General features: G+C 40.1%; 1 protein-coding gene across 3 annotated transcripts in view; it reads left to right on the plus strand.

Annotated features, from left to right (window-relative positions):
* Positions 1-20841, plus strand: part of TENM3 (teneurin transmembrane protein 3) — a 793331-nt gene that overhangs the window by 574025 nt on the left and 198465 nt on the right. For all 3 annotated transcript variants that reach the window (XM_049864999.1, XM_049864997.1, XM_049864998.1), the window contains exon 5: positions 17015-17253. In XM_049864999.1, coding sequence (XP_049720956.1) covers positions 17015-17253 — 239 coding nt within the window. The remainder of the gene's footprint in view (positions 1-17014; positions 17254-20841) is intronic.

A 20841-nucleotide genomic window follows, 5' to 3' on the forward strand; every position in this document is an offset into this window, starting at 1 on the left:
AGAGCTCTCACCCTGTCCTTGGGATAAAGCAGTCGCCGTCAGGTCAGCTCAGACCCCGGTGACCCGTGTGTGTCAGAGTGGAAGTGCCTGCGGGGTTGTCAGTGCTGACTTACTGGAAGTGGGGCTCCAGGCCTTCCTTCTGAGGCACCTCCCCGTGGACTCAAACCTCCAGCCTTTCAGTTTGCACTACTCAGGGACTCCTCCATCAGCATACCTCATGCAAATGAGTGATCTGCCAACAAAAGGTCTGAGTGTAAGCTCCACCACTATAGTGTTGGAAAAAGCTTAATATATTTTTAGATATGAAATAACAAATAGGAGTTTAAATGTTGTCTTCTTATCCCACTAGCTCGTTTTGAGCCAGCTCAGATAGATTCCTCATGTAGAGACTACTCCTATATCATGTAACTGATTAAAAACATAAGTTTGGGGGCCAGAGAGACTAAGCTTTGCCCCTTTATTACATTTAACAGTCTTATTAAGCTTCACTTTCTTCATCTTAAAGTAGATTTTATAATCCACACACACACCATGGGTATTTTGTCAGGTTTAAATTAATAGTATTTGTTTGGTACATAACGGATAAGTACTCAGTAGCCTCTGTTTGGGAACCCTGGTGAGACAGTGGTGAAGAGCTCAGCTGCTAACTAAAGGCTTGACAGTTTGAATCCCCCAGCCGCTCCTTGGAAACCCTGTGGGGCAGTTCTACTCTGTCCTATATTGACCCAACATCAGTGGGTTTTTTGGGCTTTGTTTTATTTTGGGGGGGATTGTGCTATTTTGGAAACCCTGGTAGTGTACTGGTTAAGTGCTATGGCTGCTAACCAAAAGGTCAGCAGTTCGAATCTGCCAGGCGCTCCTTGGAAACCCTGTGGGGCAGTTCTACTCTGTCCTATAGGGTCGCTATGAGTAGAAATTAACTTGACAGCAAAGGTTTTTTTTTTTTTTTTTAACCTCTGTTTAAACCTCTTTCCACTCTGAACTGGCTGTTTTCTGTTTGTTTTGTCATCTACTTGTCATACCTACAGGATTGGTGGTTGACTAGGTGCCTTCAGGATCCCTTACAACACTGAAATTCTTTATTTTCTTCCTGAACATACATCTATACCTGAAATTCTTCTCTTTGCCAGCCCACACTTCCTTCCCAGACTTGTAGAAAGAATTTTGCTGAACAATTTTAAGCATTATGGCTATCAGTAATTAAATGAATAATAATCAAATAGATTATAAAAAAAAAAAAAAAAAACTCATTTCTGGCTCATGATGACCCTCTAGAACAGAGTAGAACTGCCCCAAAGGGCTTGCAAAGGGAGCAACCAGTGGATTTGAACTGCCAACTTTCTGGATAGCAGCTGAGCTCTTAACCACTGTACCTTTTTATTAAGACTTGTCTAAATAGCACATAGAAATTTTAAGATGTTCTTTTTCACTTCCATCTTAATTTTAACACATTTAGTTTGTAGTAACTGCCAACAGTAGATATAATCAATACATTAAAACATAGAAGAAAATATCTAATATAGGGTCATACATTTGATGCCACGGCAACATCATTAAAATAACTCAAGTGTAAAGCAGTACTGATAAGCTGCCTTAGCTTCCTTGATTGTTGTTAGTAGCCTTGAAGCCCGTTCCAACTCATGATGACCCTACATGTTGCAGAGTAGGACGGCTCCGTGGGGTCTTCAAGACTGTGACCTTTCAGAAGTGGATCAGCAGGCCCGTCTTTCGAGGCGCCTCTGGGTGGGTGTGAACCACCAACCTTTCAGCTGGGAGTTGAGCTCTTAGCCATTTGGGCCACCCAGGGACTCCTAGCAAGAACCAAATCATGTTGCAGTTTATTTAGGAGTGTTAAGAACTACATAATAGGGTCGCTATGAGTCAAAATCGACTCAAGGGCAGTGGGTTTTGGGTAACAGGATTAAATGTGCAGGAATTTTTCACCATCACCATTAGCCTTCTTGATAATGGTAGAAAATTTCTGCATATTTCATCTTGTTCAGTTCTTAACACTCCTGAGCAAACTGTAACACGATTTGGTGCTTGTCTATAAAAAAAAAAAAAATTTTTATAGATGAGTTAAAATAAGTTATAATAGAAAGTTTTGTTTCTACTGTAGCTGTATATATTTTATACAGCTGTGGTTATATTAAAATTTTATTAAGTCTTAAACTCTGAGAAGTGTGAGATAGTAAATAATTAACTAAATCACCTTCACACGCTAGAAGTTTGTTTCCCAGTTTTTAGAGAGCAGTTAACATACAGTGTTATACTGACCACAAACATGTTTGCATGTCCAGTGTAATTATAAACTGATACAGAGGCAGTTGCTAAAATGTGTAATTATTAAAATATTCATATTGCAAATTTTTATGTAAAATATTAAGAATACTTTTTGCCTCAATCTGCTTTTTGTCAAATTACTAATAAACCAAAACCAAACCCAGTGCCGTCAAGTCAATCCCAACTCAGAGCAACCCTACAGGACAGAGCAGAGCTGCCCCCTAGAGTTTCCAAGGAGCCCCTGGCGGATTCGAACTGCTGACCCTCTGGTTAGCAGCCGTAGCACTTAACCACTACGCCACCAGGGTTTCCCAAATTACTAATAGCTCATATTAATTTAGGTAACAGCGGCGAAGTGTATCTTGTTTATAAGCTTTCCATTTAAGACATTTTTCTTGCTGGGATCGTCCTAAGATAATAGCACATCAATTAAAAGTGCAACAGCTTTGAGACCACAACGTGCCATCAGCATGAAGAGGTAGTTTGTCAGCCTCACCAACTCACTGTGTCACAGCTAGAATCATTAACACATTTGTTCTCTTGTTTTCATGTCAAAATGTATAATTTACATCCTAATGTTGACTACTTTGGGAATGTTTAACTTTCCTTTTTATAATATTTTTCTTTCAAATGCATATCATAATTGAGAGGTGACAAAAAAGAGGTATTTTAATTGTTTTGATTCTAAAATATTTTTACAATTCAGGAATGCATAGTATATTATTTACTATAAACATTTTTAAATTAAATTTATAATAATAATGCCTTTATATTAGAAACAAAACAGTTGATCCATTTTGAGCAATTCCTGGACAGTTCTTAGATAGTTTATACACACACGCACACACACTTTTCTAGAATCATCCCATTGGAAAATTATCAGAGATTAAATTATCAAAACGCAAAGAGAATAATATTGAATTTTAGTTTATTATTGACTTGGCCTAGGTAACTTTTGTTATTTCTTTACTGTTTTATGTTTTCATCAAGCCTTAAGGTTGGCCTTTTCAGTTTTTTGATCCAATTTGCTAATTTTTACTCTCAGTTACGGCTTTTGTCGAGTGCTAGCACTGCTTGGCAAAGTACCACTAATGGTCATTGAAGCATGACTCACCCTCCTAATACTTTTTACTCTCCTCATGCCAGTCAAGTGCCCTTCTGGGTTCTCCAGTTCCCTCCCTTGAAAACATGTTTTAAAGTAGTTTCCAAATGAGGAAAGAAAACACTTTCCCATTGATTGTAATAATAGGGAATTGGCGTGGGAGGTTGTTTTCAACTATGCTGGTATTCTGCTCCCTCTCAACCCCAGTAAGAGAATTTTTTTTTTTTTTTTACTTTCACTGTGTTGTTTTGTAGATCAGAAGCTACCATGGCTACCACCTTTGTCAGGTGTACTTCACTGAGGCCAGTACTCACCTTTGTCAGGTGTACTTCACTGAGGCCAGTACTCAGACCATCACCGTGATTGTTACCACTCTGTCCTCAGTAATTCCAAAGAAGGACAAGGGTTATACCAGGCATGTTGTGAAGGAGAAATACTTTTATTCCTTTATCTTTTCCTCCAAATAACACGAGTGTAAAGGAATGAGGAAATAATGTGTGTGTGTGTGTGTGTGTGTGTGTGTACTGAGTATGAGGACTACACACACACACAGTTCTTTCACAATATTTAGAACTGCATTTTCCAGAAGTTACTCCTAGTAGATCAGTAATTAATAGATCATTTATGAAGAATGATTAGAGATAGCTCTTTCTTATATAAATTTTCAAAATGCAATAAAACGAAGAAAAAAATTAGGAAAAGAAAAAAAAGATATAAAAACTACCCCAGCCAGAAAGGTTAAGAGTAGAGAAATAGCATTATCAGTATAAAGAAAACAGTCGAAAGCTTTCAGGCAGGTGTAAATACCCAACGTGAATGTCACCTAGACTTAGACCTGGCTCACGAGTCTGAGTATTAAGTTCAAGGACAAAAGCCAGGAGAACCCCCAGAAGAAGGCACTTGGGAAGTGAGGTTCTGTGCTGAATGCTCTGTATCCACACCGAGGTGTGGATACTCTGGGGAACAAGGAATCAGGAGGCCAGGCACTGCTGTCTCTTTTGGGATAAAGTGCAGGTCAGTAAACATGCCTAGATACTTCAAAGTAGCAGTGAGACGAGAAAGGATGAGGAACCAGTGAGGGAAAGATCAACTAAGAGGTGACATTAAAAGAGACTATTGAAGGGAATTGTTAAAAATGTTTAAGCCATCTGAGCCTGAGATCAGATGCAATGAGCCTTGTATTACACAAATTCCATTTGTTCTAAATTGAGCTACCAGTAGTAACTGGTCTTTTTTTTTTTTTTTAAATAATTTTTATTGTGTCTTAAGTGCAAGTTTACAAACCAAGTCAGTCTCTCACATATAAACTTATATACACCTTACTACATACTCCCACTTACTCTCCCCCTAATGAGCCAGCCTGCTCCCTCCTTCCGGTCTCTCCTTTCATGACCATTTTGCCAGTTTCTAACCTCCTCTACCTGCCCATCTCCCCTCTAGACAGGAGATGCCAACACAGTCTCAAGTGTCCACCTGATACAAGTAGCTCACTCCTCATCAGCATCTCTATCCAACCCATTGTCCAGTCCCTTCCATGTCTGATGAGTTGTCTTTGGGAATGGTTCCTGTCCTGGGCCAACAGAAGGTTTGGGGACCATGACCGCTGGGATTCTTCTAGTCTTAGTCAGACCATTAAGTCTGGTCTTTTTATGAGAATTTGGGATCTGCATCCCACTGTTCTCAGGCTCCCTCAGGAGTTTTCTGTTGTGCTCCCTGTCAGGACAGTCATCGGTTGTGGCCAGGCACCATCTAGTTCTTCTGGTCTCAGGATGATGTAAGTCTCCAGTTCATGTGGCCCTTTCTGTCTCTTGGGCTTATAATTACCTTGGGACCTTGGTGTTCTTCATTCTCCTTTGATCCAGGTAGGTTGAGACTCATTGATGCATCTTAGATGGCCACTTGTTAGCATTTAAAGCCCCAGACGCCAGACTTCAAAGTGGAAGGCAGAATGTTTTCTTAATAGAATTTACTTTGCCAATTAACTTAGATGTCCCCTGAAGCCATAGTCCCCAAACCCCTGCCCTTGCTCTGCTGACCTTTGAAGCATTCAGTTTATTCAGGAAACTTCTTTGCTTTTGGTCCAGTCCAGTTGAGCTGACCTTCCATGTATTGAGTGTTGTCCTTCCCTTCACCTAAAGTAGTTCTTATCTACTAACTAATCAGTAAATAACCCTCTCCCACCCTCCCTCCCTCCCTCCCTCCCCTCTCTGGTAACCACAAAAGAATGTGTTCTTCTCAGTTTAAACTATTTCTCAAGTTCTTTTTTTTTATAATAGTGGTCTTATACAATATTTGTCCTTTTGCACCTGACTAATTGCCTTCCAGGTTCCTCCATGTTATGAAATATTTCACAGATTCTTCACTGTTCTTTATCGATGCGTAGTATTCCATTGTGTGAATATACCATAATTTATTTATCCATTCATCCATTGGTGGACACCTGGGTTGCTTCCAGCTTTTTGCTATTGTAAACAGTGCTGCAATAAACATGGGTGTGCATATATCTGTTCGTGTAAAGGCTCTTATTTCTCTAGGATATATTCCGAGGAGTGGGATTTCTGGGTTGTATGGTAGTTCTATTTCTAACTTTTTAAGGAAACGCCAGATCGATTTCCAAAGTGGTTGTACCATTTGACATTCCCATCAGCAGTGTATAAGAGTTCCAGTCTCTCCGCAGCCTCTCCAACATTTATTATTTTGTGTTTTTTGGATTAATGCCAGCCTTGTTGGAGTGAGATGGAATCTCATCTTAGTTTTAATTTGCATTTCTCAATCGACTTGACGGCATTGGGTTTTAATGGCTAATGATCAAGAGCATTTTCTCATGTATCTATTAGCCCCCGGAATGTCTTCTTTAGTGAAGTGCGTGTTCATATCCTTTGCCCAATTTTTAATTGGGTTGTTTGTCTTTTTGTGGTTGAGTTTTAACAGAATCATATAGATTTTAGAGATCAGGCGCTGGTCAGAGATGTCATAGCTGAAAATTTTTTCCCAATCTGTAGGTGGTCTTTTTACTCTTTTGGTGAAGTCTTGAGATGAGCATAGGTGTTTGATTTTTAGGAGCTCCCAGTTATCTGGTTTCTCTTCGTCATTTTTAATAATCTTTTATATTCTGTTATGCCTTGTATTAGGGGTCCTAACGTCCCTATTTTTTCTTCTATGATCTTTATCGTTTTAGTCTTTATGTTTAGGTCTTTGATCCACTTGGAGTTAGTTTTTGTGCATGGTGTGAGGTATGGGTCCTGTTTCATTTTTTTGCAAATGGATATCCAGTTATGCCAGCACCATTTGTTAAAAAGACTATCTTTTCCCCAATTAACTGACACTGGGACTTTGTCAAATATCAGCTGCTCATATGTGGATGGATTTATATCTGGGTTCTCAATTCTATTCCATTGGTCTATGTGCCTGTTGTTGTACCAGTACCAGGCTGTTTTGACTACTGTGGCTGTATAATATGTTCTAAAATCAGGTAGAGTGAGGCCTCCCACTTTGTTCTTCTTTTTCAGTAATGCTTTACTTATCCGGGGCTTCTTTCCCTTCCATATGAAGGTGGTGATTTGTTTCTCCATCACATTAAAAAATGTCATTGGAATTTGGATCGGAAGTGCGTTGTATGTATAGATGGCTTTTGGTAGAATAGACATTTTTACTATGTTAAGTTTTCCTATCCATGAGCAAGGTATGTTTTTCCACTTATTGGCACTGTTACTATATCTTTTAGGTCTCTTTTAGTTTCTTGCACTAGTATTTGTAGTTTTCTTTGTATAGGTCTTTTACATCTTTGGTAAGATTTATTCCTAAGTATTTTATCTTCTTGGGGGCTACTGTGAATGGTATTGATTTGGTGATTTCCTCTTCGATGTTCTTTTTGTTGATGTAGAGGAATCCAAGTGCTTTTTGTATGTTTATCTTGTAACCTGAGACTCTGCCGAACTCTTCTATTAGTTTCAGTAGTTTTCTGGAGGATTCCTTAGGGTTTTCTGTGTATAAAATCATGTCATCTGCAAATAGAGATGATTTTACTTCTTCCTTGCCAATCTGAGTGCCCTTCATTTCTTTGTCTAGCCTAATTGCTCTGGCTAGGACCACCAGCACAATGTTGAATAAGAGCAGTGATAAAGGACATCCTTGTCTGGTTCCCTTCTCAAGGGAAATGCTTTCAGGCTCTCTCCATTTAGAATAATGTTGGCCGTTGGCTTTGCATAGATGTCCTTTATTATGTGACTGGTCTTTTGAATCGGCTTTCTGATTTGTTATACATTCTTGGTGGCACTCTTGAGGTTTAAGCATAAAGCTAGGCAACTAGTATGTCATTGTGATGGTTCTCAAAGTGTGCTCCCTGGACCAGCAACATCAGCTGCTGGGGTTCTATCCCAGACCTTCTGTTTTAACAGGCCCTCCAGGTGACTTTGTTGCAAGCTAAAACTTGAGAATTACTGCTTCAGTATACGGAATGGCCTCTGACTACTTTTCTCCTTGTATAGGCGTCCTTACGTACTTCACAAGACCTTACGAAAATCTGTGATTTCATGATCAGGCTGGCTGAGCTGTTGGCATGTAAAAGATAGGTGACTGTGGAATACCTTTTGCAGACTTAGGCACATGCTAGTGTGGGTGGGCTTCTCCCTGAAAATTCACAGCAGCTTCTGCAGTCTCTTAGTTTAGGAATCTCACAGATCTTCTGAGGGCCAGCATCCTTGTCTGATGGAGATTTCTTTCCAAATAGCTAGGCATTTAAGCAGTGACTAATTGTATTAAACGTCTCTGGATATCTACTGATTATCAGTTGCCAAAATGTAAGGAAAACAAACAGGAACACAGCCTTGAATAAGAATAGGTAGTTTTCTATATGGGCTTGCTTTCTTTAGTGTTCTGTGTAATTGCTTCCAGAAATTTTGCATTTCTTTAATCATTATATAAAGCACACCATCTAAAATAGACTGCTTTTTAATCCATTATAAACACATTGCTGAATATACATTTAACAGATAATTCAGTTGGCTTTGGAATTTAAGATCCAAAATTTGGTAGTGAAAAGCCTAAGTACTGTGATAATGAAGACATGGATTCTAAGTGTCCAGGATGTTTGGAGACTAGTTAATATCATCCTTCAGGTGCAACATTTCTTTCAGATATTTTGGGCTGTTTCTCCTCCTGCAATGTTTAACAAATATACTCTCCCTTCAGTTACAGTCTACAAGTAATTAAATGCGTGGTATAGGCAGCATGGAAGAAGACACACAATATCAATTTTATATTACTTGACAATTACATTTAAAATGACTTTATCGTAAAATGAAGTCTCGGCAAACCATCAGTTGTTCTGGCATGATCAGGTGACTGAAAGCATTTTGAACTCAGTAGTTAATGTTAACCTTCACGTATTTCCAGGTGGCTTTAATCCACAGGCGTGGGCTTCATTTTCTTTAGATCTGAAAATGTCATTTTGGATGAGTCGTTTGATGTTGAGGAAATCTTGTGAGACCTTAATAAGCCTCTTACATCCAGGAAGTCATATTTTGCCAGAAGGAAAAGGAACCTATACCTTACAATTTCCTTAACTCTTAAAAGTCAGAACTTTGGGCTCTGAAAAGATTATAGATTTGGCCAAATATAGCCGTTCTTTCTTCTCATTGGCACATTGTCTTTGAAATCAGAGTATCTGTCTGAAAGCAATCCGTATTCTAGGTAAATTTTTATTGATTTGCCTGGAAACATCAGTAGAAGGCAGGGCATCAAGATGTTTTATTTAAACATTTCACGTTTAGTTTAACGTAAATTGCTGTGTTTGTCAAACAAGGAACACAGAAGAGAAGGAAGCGTCAGCATTCCCCGTGCGGTGGTGCCCTTCTCGCCAGAGGATACAACAGACATTATGTACCACGTCACTAATGAAGGTTTCAGCTGTGTGTTAGGGACAGAAGCTGAACACTAACTACTCTGCTCTTTTTATGCTAGTCGTTTGCTTTGTTTGTTAACCTCTAAAAAGGTTTTATATAAAAACTCTGATGAAAAGAAACTTTTCCATGAAGATAACCAATTATGAAGTTAATTTAATTCAGATTTCATTCAGTAGCGGCCCGATTTCTTTTTGACTTTTTTTTTCTGCCCTAATCCCCCGTTGAGGAAATGATTCAGACCACTTTGAATGAAGCTGTAGCCCATTTCCCAGGGGTGCTTTTCATTTCGGTCCCTATAATTGCCAACTTATTAAACCACGCTCTTGATATTAGAGAAATAACATTATATTAATCTCCTGAACAGAAGACTAGTATTAACCCATGTTTTTTCCTCATGATTATTTTTTTTCTTTATTTTATTATGGTGAAACTATACATAATAAAACATACGTCTTCTTAACAATTTCTACCTGTGTATTTTAATGACATTGATTACATTTTCCAACTTGTTCAGCCGTTCTCGCTATCCTTCTCCAAATCATTCTACCACCATTAACAGAAGCTCCTTGCCCCCTGAGCAAAAACTGCTCCTTTCTCCTTACTTCCCATCCCTGGTAACCACTAATAATCTTTGGTTTTTGTATATTTGCTTATTTTATATGAGATCATACAATATTGTTCTTTTGCAACTGACTTATTTTGCTAAACCTGATGTTTACAAGGTTCGTCCATTTAGTGGCAGGATGTCATTTCTCTTTATGGATGAGTAATATTTCATTGTGTATATATACCACATTTTGCTTATCCATTCATCTGTTGATGGACGCTCGGTTGTTTCTGCTTTTTGGCTATTGTGAAAAGTGCTTCAGTGAACACTGGAGTACAGGTCCTAGTGATTCTTGTAAGCAGATGAATTATATATTGCAATTTATTTAATTTTGTACTTGGTGTTAGCATTGTTTTAAATGAGCATTGATATATTGGTATTAATATTGATGATCATTTTAAATGAGCACCAATATATGTGATATAATGTGCATTTAAATTTACTGGGCAAACATCTGATTATCTTGCCACTAAAATTCTTATGAGAGTAAGTTTTGTGGTGATTACTTGGAAAGACAAAATCAATCAAAAGTGGTAAGTTACCGGGGAACAAAGCATACCTGCTAAGACATGGGGTGAAAAAGCAGAACAAATTTTAAGGAGCAGTTTTAAGTGGCCTCAGATGAGTAGATAGAAATCACGACTGGACATACAGACGTAGTTATGTATACTCTGCAGCTTCAGGATTTAAACCACGGCCGTTCCTTTGACAGTAGGAGAGAACGTGAAATGAAAACGTTACCTCTGCCTTTCGTCTGCCTCCACCAGACGTTTTCAGAGGAGGAGGTTGAGGTATAAGAACTCAGAACTGCTCCACCCTGCCTCCCTCCTCCCCCCACAAAGAAAGAAAAATGCTGTGAAGGACAGAATGCAGGATTCACAGACAGATTGAGTACTGGTGGGGAGGGGGGAGAGAGGAGCAATTGAAAATTACACCAGTTAGAGAGCCCTAAAGGATGAAGTTACTAACCTCCACCAGGAAGGTGAGAATGGGGCCAGCAGGAAGGGTGAGGGCATTCGGGTTTTTTCCCCATTAATTTTAAATTTGTGACGTGGCCTCCAGAAGGATTTATTGTAGAATTGGTTAGAAATACAAATTACAACAGAGGGTGGGCACTGAAATGAAGAGGTTGGTTTGAAGGCAGATCAACAAAGAAACAGATAACTTCAGGAAGAAAAAAGAGAGCATTAATTTGCTTAACATAGAGTAATCCTCCCCAGTCATGTTTTGGCTGCTACATAGTATTACAAGTTAATGACGCCACAGAAATCCATAGTTCTTATCTTCTTGTTGTTGTTGTTAAATAGAATCCCCCTCAAGATTCCAAAGCCACAAGGCAACTGTTAGTGTTCAATGACCTTCTGCACCAGCTGTCTTTGGGGCTTTGAAATTGATTTTCCTCATCTCGGGCTTTGATAGCGTCTCTTCAAGTGTGCCTCCCTCGTCCATCAGCAGAGTGAAAACGGAGGCACAGATAGCTGTGGAACGGGAGGCAGGCCTCACGCAGGGCCCCGTTAGAAACATCAGGACCAACTCAGCCTGCCCTGTGTGCTCCGCGTTAAAAGGAGGCTGCCGCCGCGGCCGCTGCTTTATCGCCCAATACAATGGGGAATATCCTCCCAGGATTCATCCCCAAATATGGTCTGAGAAGTAAAGAAAATTTGTCTTTTTTCCAACAAGCCACAAACCTTGCGTGGATGCCTCATCAAAACCATATGTTTTTTATAGTAATTTCTGCAGAATTTTTTATACTTGACAAGCATATTCCCGAGGTGGTACGACCTGGCAGAGTCACAGGATAGGAAGGGACTGTAATGACACAGAAATGTGTGCCTTCTAGGGAATTAGGTGACAAAAGTCTTGTCTTACGTGGAAAGTCATGTTTATTTTTCATCTAGCTGAGTTTTTAATATTCATTTAACGTTTCATTCATTGTATTTGTGGAGCTCTAAATATATGTTAAGCATTGTGTTGGACCTTGAGACTTTATTTTTCAATCCTGTGCTTGAAGATATGCGTTAATCACAATATGCACTTGTCAGTGTTCTATATTCTACATGTTGTAGTAGAAAGGACATCATTGCCTTTGGGAAAAAAAACCACACCTGAACCCAAAACTAACACGGTCCTACCAAATCTGAAACCAGATGTTCTCTGCTATAGGAAATATGCTGGTACACAGCTTTCCTACTATTTTACTTAATCTCTCAGGAAATTTTTACATGTGTATTTTAACGTAACTATTTTGAGGCCAGACTTTACCCAAAGGCATCAGGCCCCACACAAATGACTCCACGTGTTTGTAAACCATCTCAAAAAAGTCTCAATTTAAACAATCTTTACTAATTCTTCTCATACTTAAATACTAGAAAGCTGCCTGAACATACTGAAGACCAGTGGCTTTAAGTAGAAGGCACTGCCGATTGGTTCCTCTTTCAGTGTTTTATGATGCTTTTGTGTTTACTGTGGACATCACTTCCAAGGCCCTGATCTGATGTCCTCCCCACGGGTGGTCACCTGAACGCAGTTTCCCTTCGCCTCTCTCCCTAGTCTGTAATGAAATGGGATGTTTTTCTAGCCTAAGAGAAACCCTTATCTCCTATACTCCTATTTATTCAAGCACTTTGGGTATATCCCAAACCTCTCTGTTTCTACTTCCCCCACAGGTGTAGCATGGTACCCAAGACTTGAGACAGGGGAATCTTGCCTTGGCCACGGGCCTGCATAGTGAGTGGTTGCTGCTCAAAGGTAGCTTGTTTCTCTGTGCAGAGCTTCGTCGGGTGGCGCTCTCTGTGGCTTCTGCACCCCAGGGATGGCGTGGAAGTAGCGGAGACCCGCCACCTCCCAGGCTGCTTCCTACAAAGCAGAGGGCAGCTTCCCTAGACGGGCCCCGTTGAAGCCTCCACTCTCAGCTCCCTCTGTTTCTCTTACTGTGCTCGGCCTGAAAATATTCTTCTAGCCTGGGGGAAACCCCTTTTTTTTCTTCACACCATATTTCTCCCAGACATTTTGGATCTAGCCTAGTCCACTCCATTTCACCCAGTAGCCTTGGCATTAAAAAAAACAGCAACTCAGGCTATTTCTGCTTTCATCTTGTCTCATCTCTCCCAGAGGCAATGAAACAAAATGGCTGCTGGAATTGAGAGGGGTGAGGCAGAGCAAAGACAGACCGGGGGAAATTCCAGGAGGAGAAAGGAAAAAACTTGTAAATAGTATTTCAAAAATTTAACCCACCCTGCGAATAAAGAGATACAATAATAACTGATTGTAATAAGTGCTTTGAAGAAAATAAGCAAGGCGATATGGTGGAGAATAAAGGAAACAGTAAGGAGATCCCTGATGGTGCAGTGGGTAAGCACTGCTAAGCAAAAGGTCGGCAGCTCAAATCCACCCAGCAGCCCCATGGAGAAAGATGTCGTGGTCAGCTTCTGTAAAGATTATAGCCAAGAAGCCCTAGGAGGCTGTTCTACTGTCACGTGGGGTCTCTCTGCATTGGAGTTGGCTGGACAGCACCCAGCAACAAAGAAAACAGCTTTGGATTGGTTGGATGGGGAACACCTTTTTAGCATAGTAATATTTGAACTGAGGTTTGGAGGATGAAGGATGAGAATACAAATAGCACTTACCTTGTGCTGGATATTTTGATGTAAACACTTTACATGTAGAAAACCCAGCGCCATCGAGTCAAAGTAGGTACTATTATTATTATTTTCATTTTATGAACGGTAAAACCAAAACATAGATCATTTGAGAAACTTACTGAACTTTATTTGGCTCATTATAGGTGTAACCTGGATTTGAACTCAGACGGCCTGTTCCTAGAACCCACACTCTTAATAACCATGCTGAATATGGTAAAAATAAATAAATAAATAAAACCTGTGGCCATCAACTTGATCCTGACTTGTAGCAACCCCAGAGCCCTGGTGGTGCAGTGGTTGAGAGTTATGGCCACTAACCAAAAGGTCAGCGGTTCACATCTACCAGCTGCCTCTTGGAAACCCTGCGGGGTAGTTCTACTCTGTCCTATAGGGTTGCTATGAGTCGGAATTGAGTTGACGGCAACGGGTTTTTTCTGGCTTTTTTTTTTTTTCTTCATAGCGACCCCATGTGTGTCATAGTACAATTGTGTTCCACAGAGTTTCCAGTGGCTGATTTCTCAGAAGTAGATCCCCAGGCCTTTCTTTCAAGGCACCTGTGGAAGAACTCGGACTTCTAGCCTTTTGGCTAGCAGCCAAGCAGGTTGACCATTCATACCACTGAATATTGTAGCAGCCTCTAAAAATACTGCCTCCAAACTCCCATTTAATTCAGGCTATAAACTTTTAAATACAGTTTTATAAGGTAGTTCAGTGGAGGAAAATGGGTTCACAATACGGTCACCAGTATGATTTATAGGAGTAGTAACTTATAATTTGCATTTGCTTTAATTTTGTGGTTGACAAAGCATTTTTACATACATTAACTGTTTGCAACTCTATGAGACATGTAAATCATTAGCTCCATTTTACAGATGAAAAAACTGAGGCTTCCTAGGACCACCTGACTAGGAAATGACTGACCAGGACCAAGCCCAGATCTTCTGATTTCCAACCCAGAACTCTCTCCGCTACTCCTGCGTCAGGCAAAGTCTCATGACTTTTGCCATGTCGGTATACCAGCTGCACTATTATTCACTTAATACTTTTCTGTAAATTGACTCTTTATAATTTCTATACCTATTTTAGCTCTCTTACACAATAAAAAAAACACAAAACTGTTCATAAAATCATGAGAAATTTGATTTCTGTTTTATTTATCAAGCGCTTAAGTAGTAGTTACTATATTCCAAGTACTTTACATTAAGTATTAAATCATTTAAGTCTCAGAATAACCCTGTGAGGTAGGTACCAGTTCATCTGACAGATGAAGAAACCTTAGCACAGAAAGGCCAGATAATTTCCCCAAGGACACACACACTGTGGGCAGGGAAGCCTGATCCGGACCAAGACAGCCTAGCTTCCAAGTCCTATGCTTTTAACCCCTAACAAGTTCAATATATTGAGTTTTTTTCTAATAACACATTAAAATAAGTACATTCAGTATTAGAATTCAATATATTTAGTTGCATGGCATCTGAAATTGTCTTGCATAAAGACCACACTATACCATGGTAGAATATTCAAGGGCACCTCAGTTGTTGTGTGCTGTTGAGTTGATTCTGACTCCTAGTGACCCTGCAGGACACAGTAAAACTGCCCCATAGGGTTGCCTAGGCTGTACTCTTTATGGGAGCAGATCAGCAGGTCTTTTTTCCCAGGGAGCCACTAGGTTCGAATGACTCACCTTTTGGTTAGCAACCAAGCACTTAACCATTGTGCCACCAGGGCTCCTTAGGACACCTATAGCCTTCTGAATATGAAAGAGAAACCATAGTCTGTTGACTGTTGGATGTCGTTATGGATTGAATTGTGTCCCCCAAGTGTGCCAACTTGACTAGTCCATGATTCCCAGTATTGCGTGATTGTCCACCATTTTGTCATCTGAAGTTGTTTTCCTGTGTGTTGTAAATCCTACCTCTATGGTGCTAATGAGGTGGGCTTAGCAGCAGTTATGTTAATGAGGCAGGACTCAATCTACAAGATTAGGTCGTGTCTTAAGTCAACCTCTTTTGAGATATAAAAGAGAGAAGCGAGCAGAGAGACGGGGACCTCATACCACCAAGACAGAAGAGCCAAAAGCACAGCATGTCCTTTGGACCTGGGGTCCCTGTGCTGAGAAGCTCCTAGACCAGGAGAAGGTTGATCACAAGGACCTTCCCTCAGAGCCAACAGAAAGAGAAAGCCTCCCCCTGGGCTGGCAGCCTGAACTCAGACTTCTAGCCCCCTGGACTGTGAGAGAATTAACTTCGGTTTGATAAAGGCATCCACTTGTGGTATTTCTCTTACAGCAGCACTTGGTGACTGAGACAGATGTGCTAGAAGAGAACATAAAAATAAATGTTAGAACACAAACTCAGTGCACCTTAAATTATCTGCATAATATTAAACTAGGAAAAATATGATGAAACTTTTTTTTTAACTTGAGGACTTTTATTATTAATAAAATCAAAACCAGTTGCCACTGAGCTGATTCAGACTCACGGCGACCCATAGGGTTTTCAGCGGCTGGTTTTTCAAAAGTAGATCCCCAGGCCTTTCTTCTAAGGCGCCCCGAATGGACTCAAACCACCGTCCTTTTGGTTAGCAGCCAAGCTCTTAACCTTCGTAGGAATCATGAAATTAGTCATCTTACAGTTTATTTGTGCCCAATAAGGGGTTCCTTCTGCAGCATTCTCATCACGTGGCCACTCAGTTTCTGCGGAAGTGTTTTCAAGGTAGGAGAGCGTACAACTTTGAGAAGCAGTTCATGCCATTGACGAACCACTCAGTTGTTAGGAAACGTTTATATTTGATAAAAAGTCTGCTTCACTGACCCCGTCATTTATTGAGGTTTAGTTTGAGAGAATATTTTGTATACCTCGCCCCCCCAGCAGCAGATACACCTTCCTGAGTGTGTTTGACATAAGCTAAAAATAAAAGTAGTTTGTCTACCCGAGGACTGAGGCTGCTGGTGGCCACGGCTGACCGTCCTCGTTAGTGGGAGAGCAGGCTAGAACCTGAGTGTTGCCACGGACATCCAGAAAGGAACCCAGCCTCCAGAACCTCAGGGTGGTCGCGAAACTTGTGTTTAGATCAGCACGTACTCTGCGCAATAGTAAGTACACGTGTGGCCGTAGAGCAACAAGACTGACTTCCTTATGTGAATTGTGAGGATGCTCTTAAGGCAGTTCATAAAGGAAAGTTCCAGAGTGGTTTTGCAGGAAATGGTATGACTGGAATAACTTTATAGCCTCTCACGGTGTCCACTTGAAGGGACAGTAATTATTTGTGTGCATAAAGCCTGCTAAATACGTGAGAAATAAGTCTCTTTTGTTAGGCTGATTTTTTTGTTTAAATAGTCCTAATTTTTTCATTTTTAAAATCATGTGAGATAAAGGGGAAGACGCGAGAGAGAGAAAGGAGAGCTACCCCACAGCTGTCTCTGTCTCCCGCACTTTAACGTATTTGTATCTTACAATGCAATTCTCCTTTCCCACAGGCATTTCCTATTCAAAACAGGAACAGGGACGACGCCGCTGTTCAGCACCGCAACCCCGGGGTACACAATGGCTTCTGGCTCTGTCTATTCACCGCCTACTCGGCCGCTACCTAGGAACACCCTGTCAAGAAGTGCTTTTAAATTCAAGAAGTCTTCAAAGTACTGTAGCTGGAAATGTACCGCACTCTGTGCCGTAGGGGTCTCGGTGCTCCTGGCGATACTCCTGTCCTACTTTATAGGTAAGAGCAGGTTTTCAGAACTACGTATCTGTAGATCACGACGCTAGAGTGTTGTGTTGCTGATTTTATTATTTGGTTAGGAAGTGTATTTTGTGAGGGCGGGGTTGGTAATATAAGTAATGTATTATAAATCTGAGTATTTTAATTAACTTGTAGAAGATTTAGAGAAATAGAAAAGCTGCTTTTGTAGGTAGCTTATCTCCATAAAGAATGCAGTATATCCTGCACACAGACAATAGGGTAGATCTGTGTTTGACTTACCCCGCGTGAAGCATGGTCAGCCCTGTGACGTTCCCTGTGCACAGAATAGTTCCTGCACTGACAGGAACGAGCACCATGCAGGAGTTTCCTTCAATGCGTGCTCAGTAGGGTACTCCCTGCTGCTTGTGATGTCACACATCTTTCAGCTGACTCAGCTATCTAAATGTAAAACTCATAACTCGGCCATCTCCTCGTACACAGAGACATTCTCCTCCAGAGAGCTGCGCTTCCGTAAAACAGTGAAGCGCTCATGTACTCGTACATGTATGTGGATTTTTTTGTCTTTTCAGGTGTAGTATTGATCATGTTTTTCACTTAATAAGTAAGCCAAATGATGGAAGCTACTAACGGAAGTTGTAAATGTCCCTTGTATTTAACTGTTTCATAACGAATATGAGTATACAAACTACTGGCTGTTGCTTTTTAAGTTGTCAGAAATGACCTCATCAGATTTTGATCTGCCTCTGAGTGTAGGGAGAAGCCTACCACATTGAAATGCTAATGGATCCACTGAGATAAATCACAGGCGATGTGGTTTATCCACCAAGAACGAGTTTACAAAGCGATTTGTGATGCCCCATGAAATCCCATAACTGAAAGAGACCATTACAGAGCTGTATAAAGACTAGTGGGACGCTTTTGCAGTGAGCCGGTTTCTACCATTAGCTACAGCACTCCTTGGTTGTAAATTATGGACTTTGGAAAGTGAAATAACCATTTTCAGTCACAATATTTGAACTGAATAATAGAATTTTAGAACATGAAGAAACTTCAGAGATAATGGAGTCAGGGATGGCAGCTGTGTAGCATGTTAGGTACCATTACTTCAGACTCCTTAGCCGTGGCGGACATCACTATGAATCAGAGCTCTTCCCCCGAACCTGGGTGCTGCCTCATCACCCTCACCAGAGAGCTGCGCACAGACAGACACCACCCATCAGTCAGCGCTGAGAGCAAGAGAAAGCCTGTTTGTCATTTTTTAATCTAACTCCTTCCTTGTAAAAATCATCAAACTGGGTACCAAAAGGTTTGTCACTTGGCCCAGATGGCACACTAGTGAACAATACTATGGTATTTCATGACATTTGAGGCAAATGTGGAATATCACAACAACAAAAATCTGTATTTAAAGGCAAATTTCTAGTATTTAAGTAGAAAATACCTCAGCCATTAAGAGAACCTCTTCGAGTTAGCTGTATAAATTATTTGTATCTGTCAGCAGAGTGCTGCTAAAGAGTTTTAAACAGTTCCAAACTGAACTGGTCATAAATGGGATGTAATAAACTAAGCATATATGTTTGTAGGGGGTTCTTTTTTACCATAGTGCGTGGCGGGCAGATAGATCCATACCTTGGAGAGCTGGAATTCAGTGTCTGTTCATCGGTCAGGCATGGTTTCTGATTGGTAAGTGCCTGGGTCCTAGCACTCGTTAAATATTTTGCGTATCAGCCCTGATGCCATTTAATTTTATTTACATGGTGTGACTAGCAGGAAAAATAGAATTTAAATGTGAGATTAGAGCACTATTACTTGTGAAACTTGTACAATTTTTTCCTATTTTTATGGTGGGTTCGAACCGCTGACCTTTCACAGTTAGCAGCTGAACGCTTAACTCCTGCGCCACCAGGGCTCCCTTATTAGTTAGCATTCTACTTTGTTTCTGCTGGTACCACTCTCACAAACTTCCCTCTTTGCTTTTTACACCACATAGAAACATACAAATCATTGAGTCACTGTATTCATATATTCTTTAAGTTCAACAGGTATTTATTGAACATTTACTATGATCTAGTTATTGTACCTGAAATCGAGGAGATACAACCCCAGTGTTATCTGGGAAAAAGTGACTTTGATCACAGAAGGATTGTCTTACGCTTCAGGTGCTTTAATTAAGCACAAGTATGCTTAGAATTTCATTGACCTTCCTGCCCTTCAATGACTGACACGAACACGTTTTTTTTTTTTTTAAATCAGGTAAAGCATGTCATTTCTTTCTCAGTTAGCATGATAAACCTTTTTTGAATGAAGATGCTGCCTTTACCCTTGGGGAAAGAACTAGGACACTTGTGTGAGAGAAGGTTGTCCTTTCCTAGAAAGTGAGCATGTATCGCTGGCAGCGAGACAGGGGCACCTGCCCGACCCACCAGATCAACCTGATAAACCCCGGGATCAATGGGGGACCAGATTGCGCTCGCATCCTTTAACAAAAGCACAGCCGTCCTGAGCCTGCCTTTCCCTCACTCCCTCACAGGTCCCCTTCTCTCGTATTGACTCTCAGGTGTAAATTCAAAGCCTTAAGAAATAAGTTAAAAAAAAAAAAAAAAAGCTTGAGGAATTATCTCTGTCCTAGAATATTTGTTCTCACCCTCTGTAAGGTAATGAGAAGTTATGAGAACTGTAACTTTAACATGTCTCTTCTCTAAGGTAAAACTATCCCAGGGTAGTCAAGGTGAATAACCTCAGAAAGGAAGGAGAAAGAGAGAGAGGGAGGAGGGAGAGAGGAAAGGAAGGAGGAAGGAGGCAGGCAAACGGGTTTCATTGTTTGTTTTTCCTATTCTATCAGAATTTTAGAAAGTAAAGAAAAGCCTAAAAAGAAACAGAAAATTAATTGTAATGCCACACTGCATAGGTAACCACTGTTTTAGTGTATGTCCTTCCAGATATTTTTTCCATGTGTGTGACACCTGGAGGTTCATATTTTCAGCATTTTGTAACAGGCTTTTATCATCAATCGCTCATTATATATCATCAACAAATTGTATTTACTGACTGTTTTTAATTAAACTGGTTTCCAAATATCCAGTGACTCTGTGTGTGTGTGTGTGTGTGTGTGTGTGTGTGTGTGTTTGATCATGTTTTAATCAGAATAAATTCTTTGAAAGAAATTTGCTGTGCCAAAGAGTGGCCATGTTTTAATTTTTGAAAACTATGACCAAATAACCCTCAGGTATCAGTATTTTTGACCTTTTCCAGTCTCTTAGGTTGAAGACATTTTTTTGGTGTTTTAATTTATTATGAGTAGTATAAATACCTTTTCATATATTTATGGATCCATTGTATTTTTGTATGTATGTGGCCATTTTTCTATTGGGAGTTTTTTTTTCCTTTTGATTTGCGAAAGCGTTTATTTATGAAGGATATGAGTCCTTTGCCATGTATGTTATATATATATTTCCAATCTGCTATTAAATTTGTTCATAATCGCTTTTATCGTATACCATGTAGCATTTTTTAAATAGTCAAATTTATCATTTTTTTCTTTATAAATTTTGTCTTCCATGATAGATATGTTACACCTATACAGTTCTCACTTGCTCTTAAGTATTA

This window comes from Elephas maximus, chromosome 21 (genome assembly GCF_024166365.1).
Source record: "Elephas maximus indicus isolate mEleMax1 chromosome 21, mEleMax1 primary haplotype, whole genome shotgun sequence".
Classification (NCBI taxonomy): Eukaryota; Metazoa; Chordata; class Mammalia; order Proboscidea; family Elephantidae; genus Elephas; species Elephas maximus.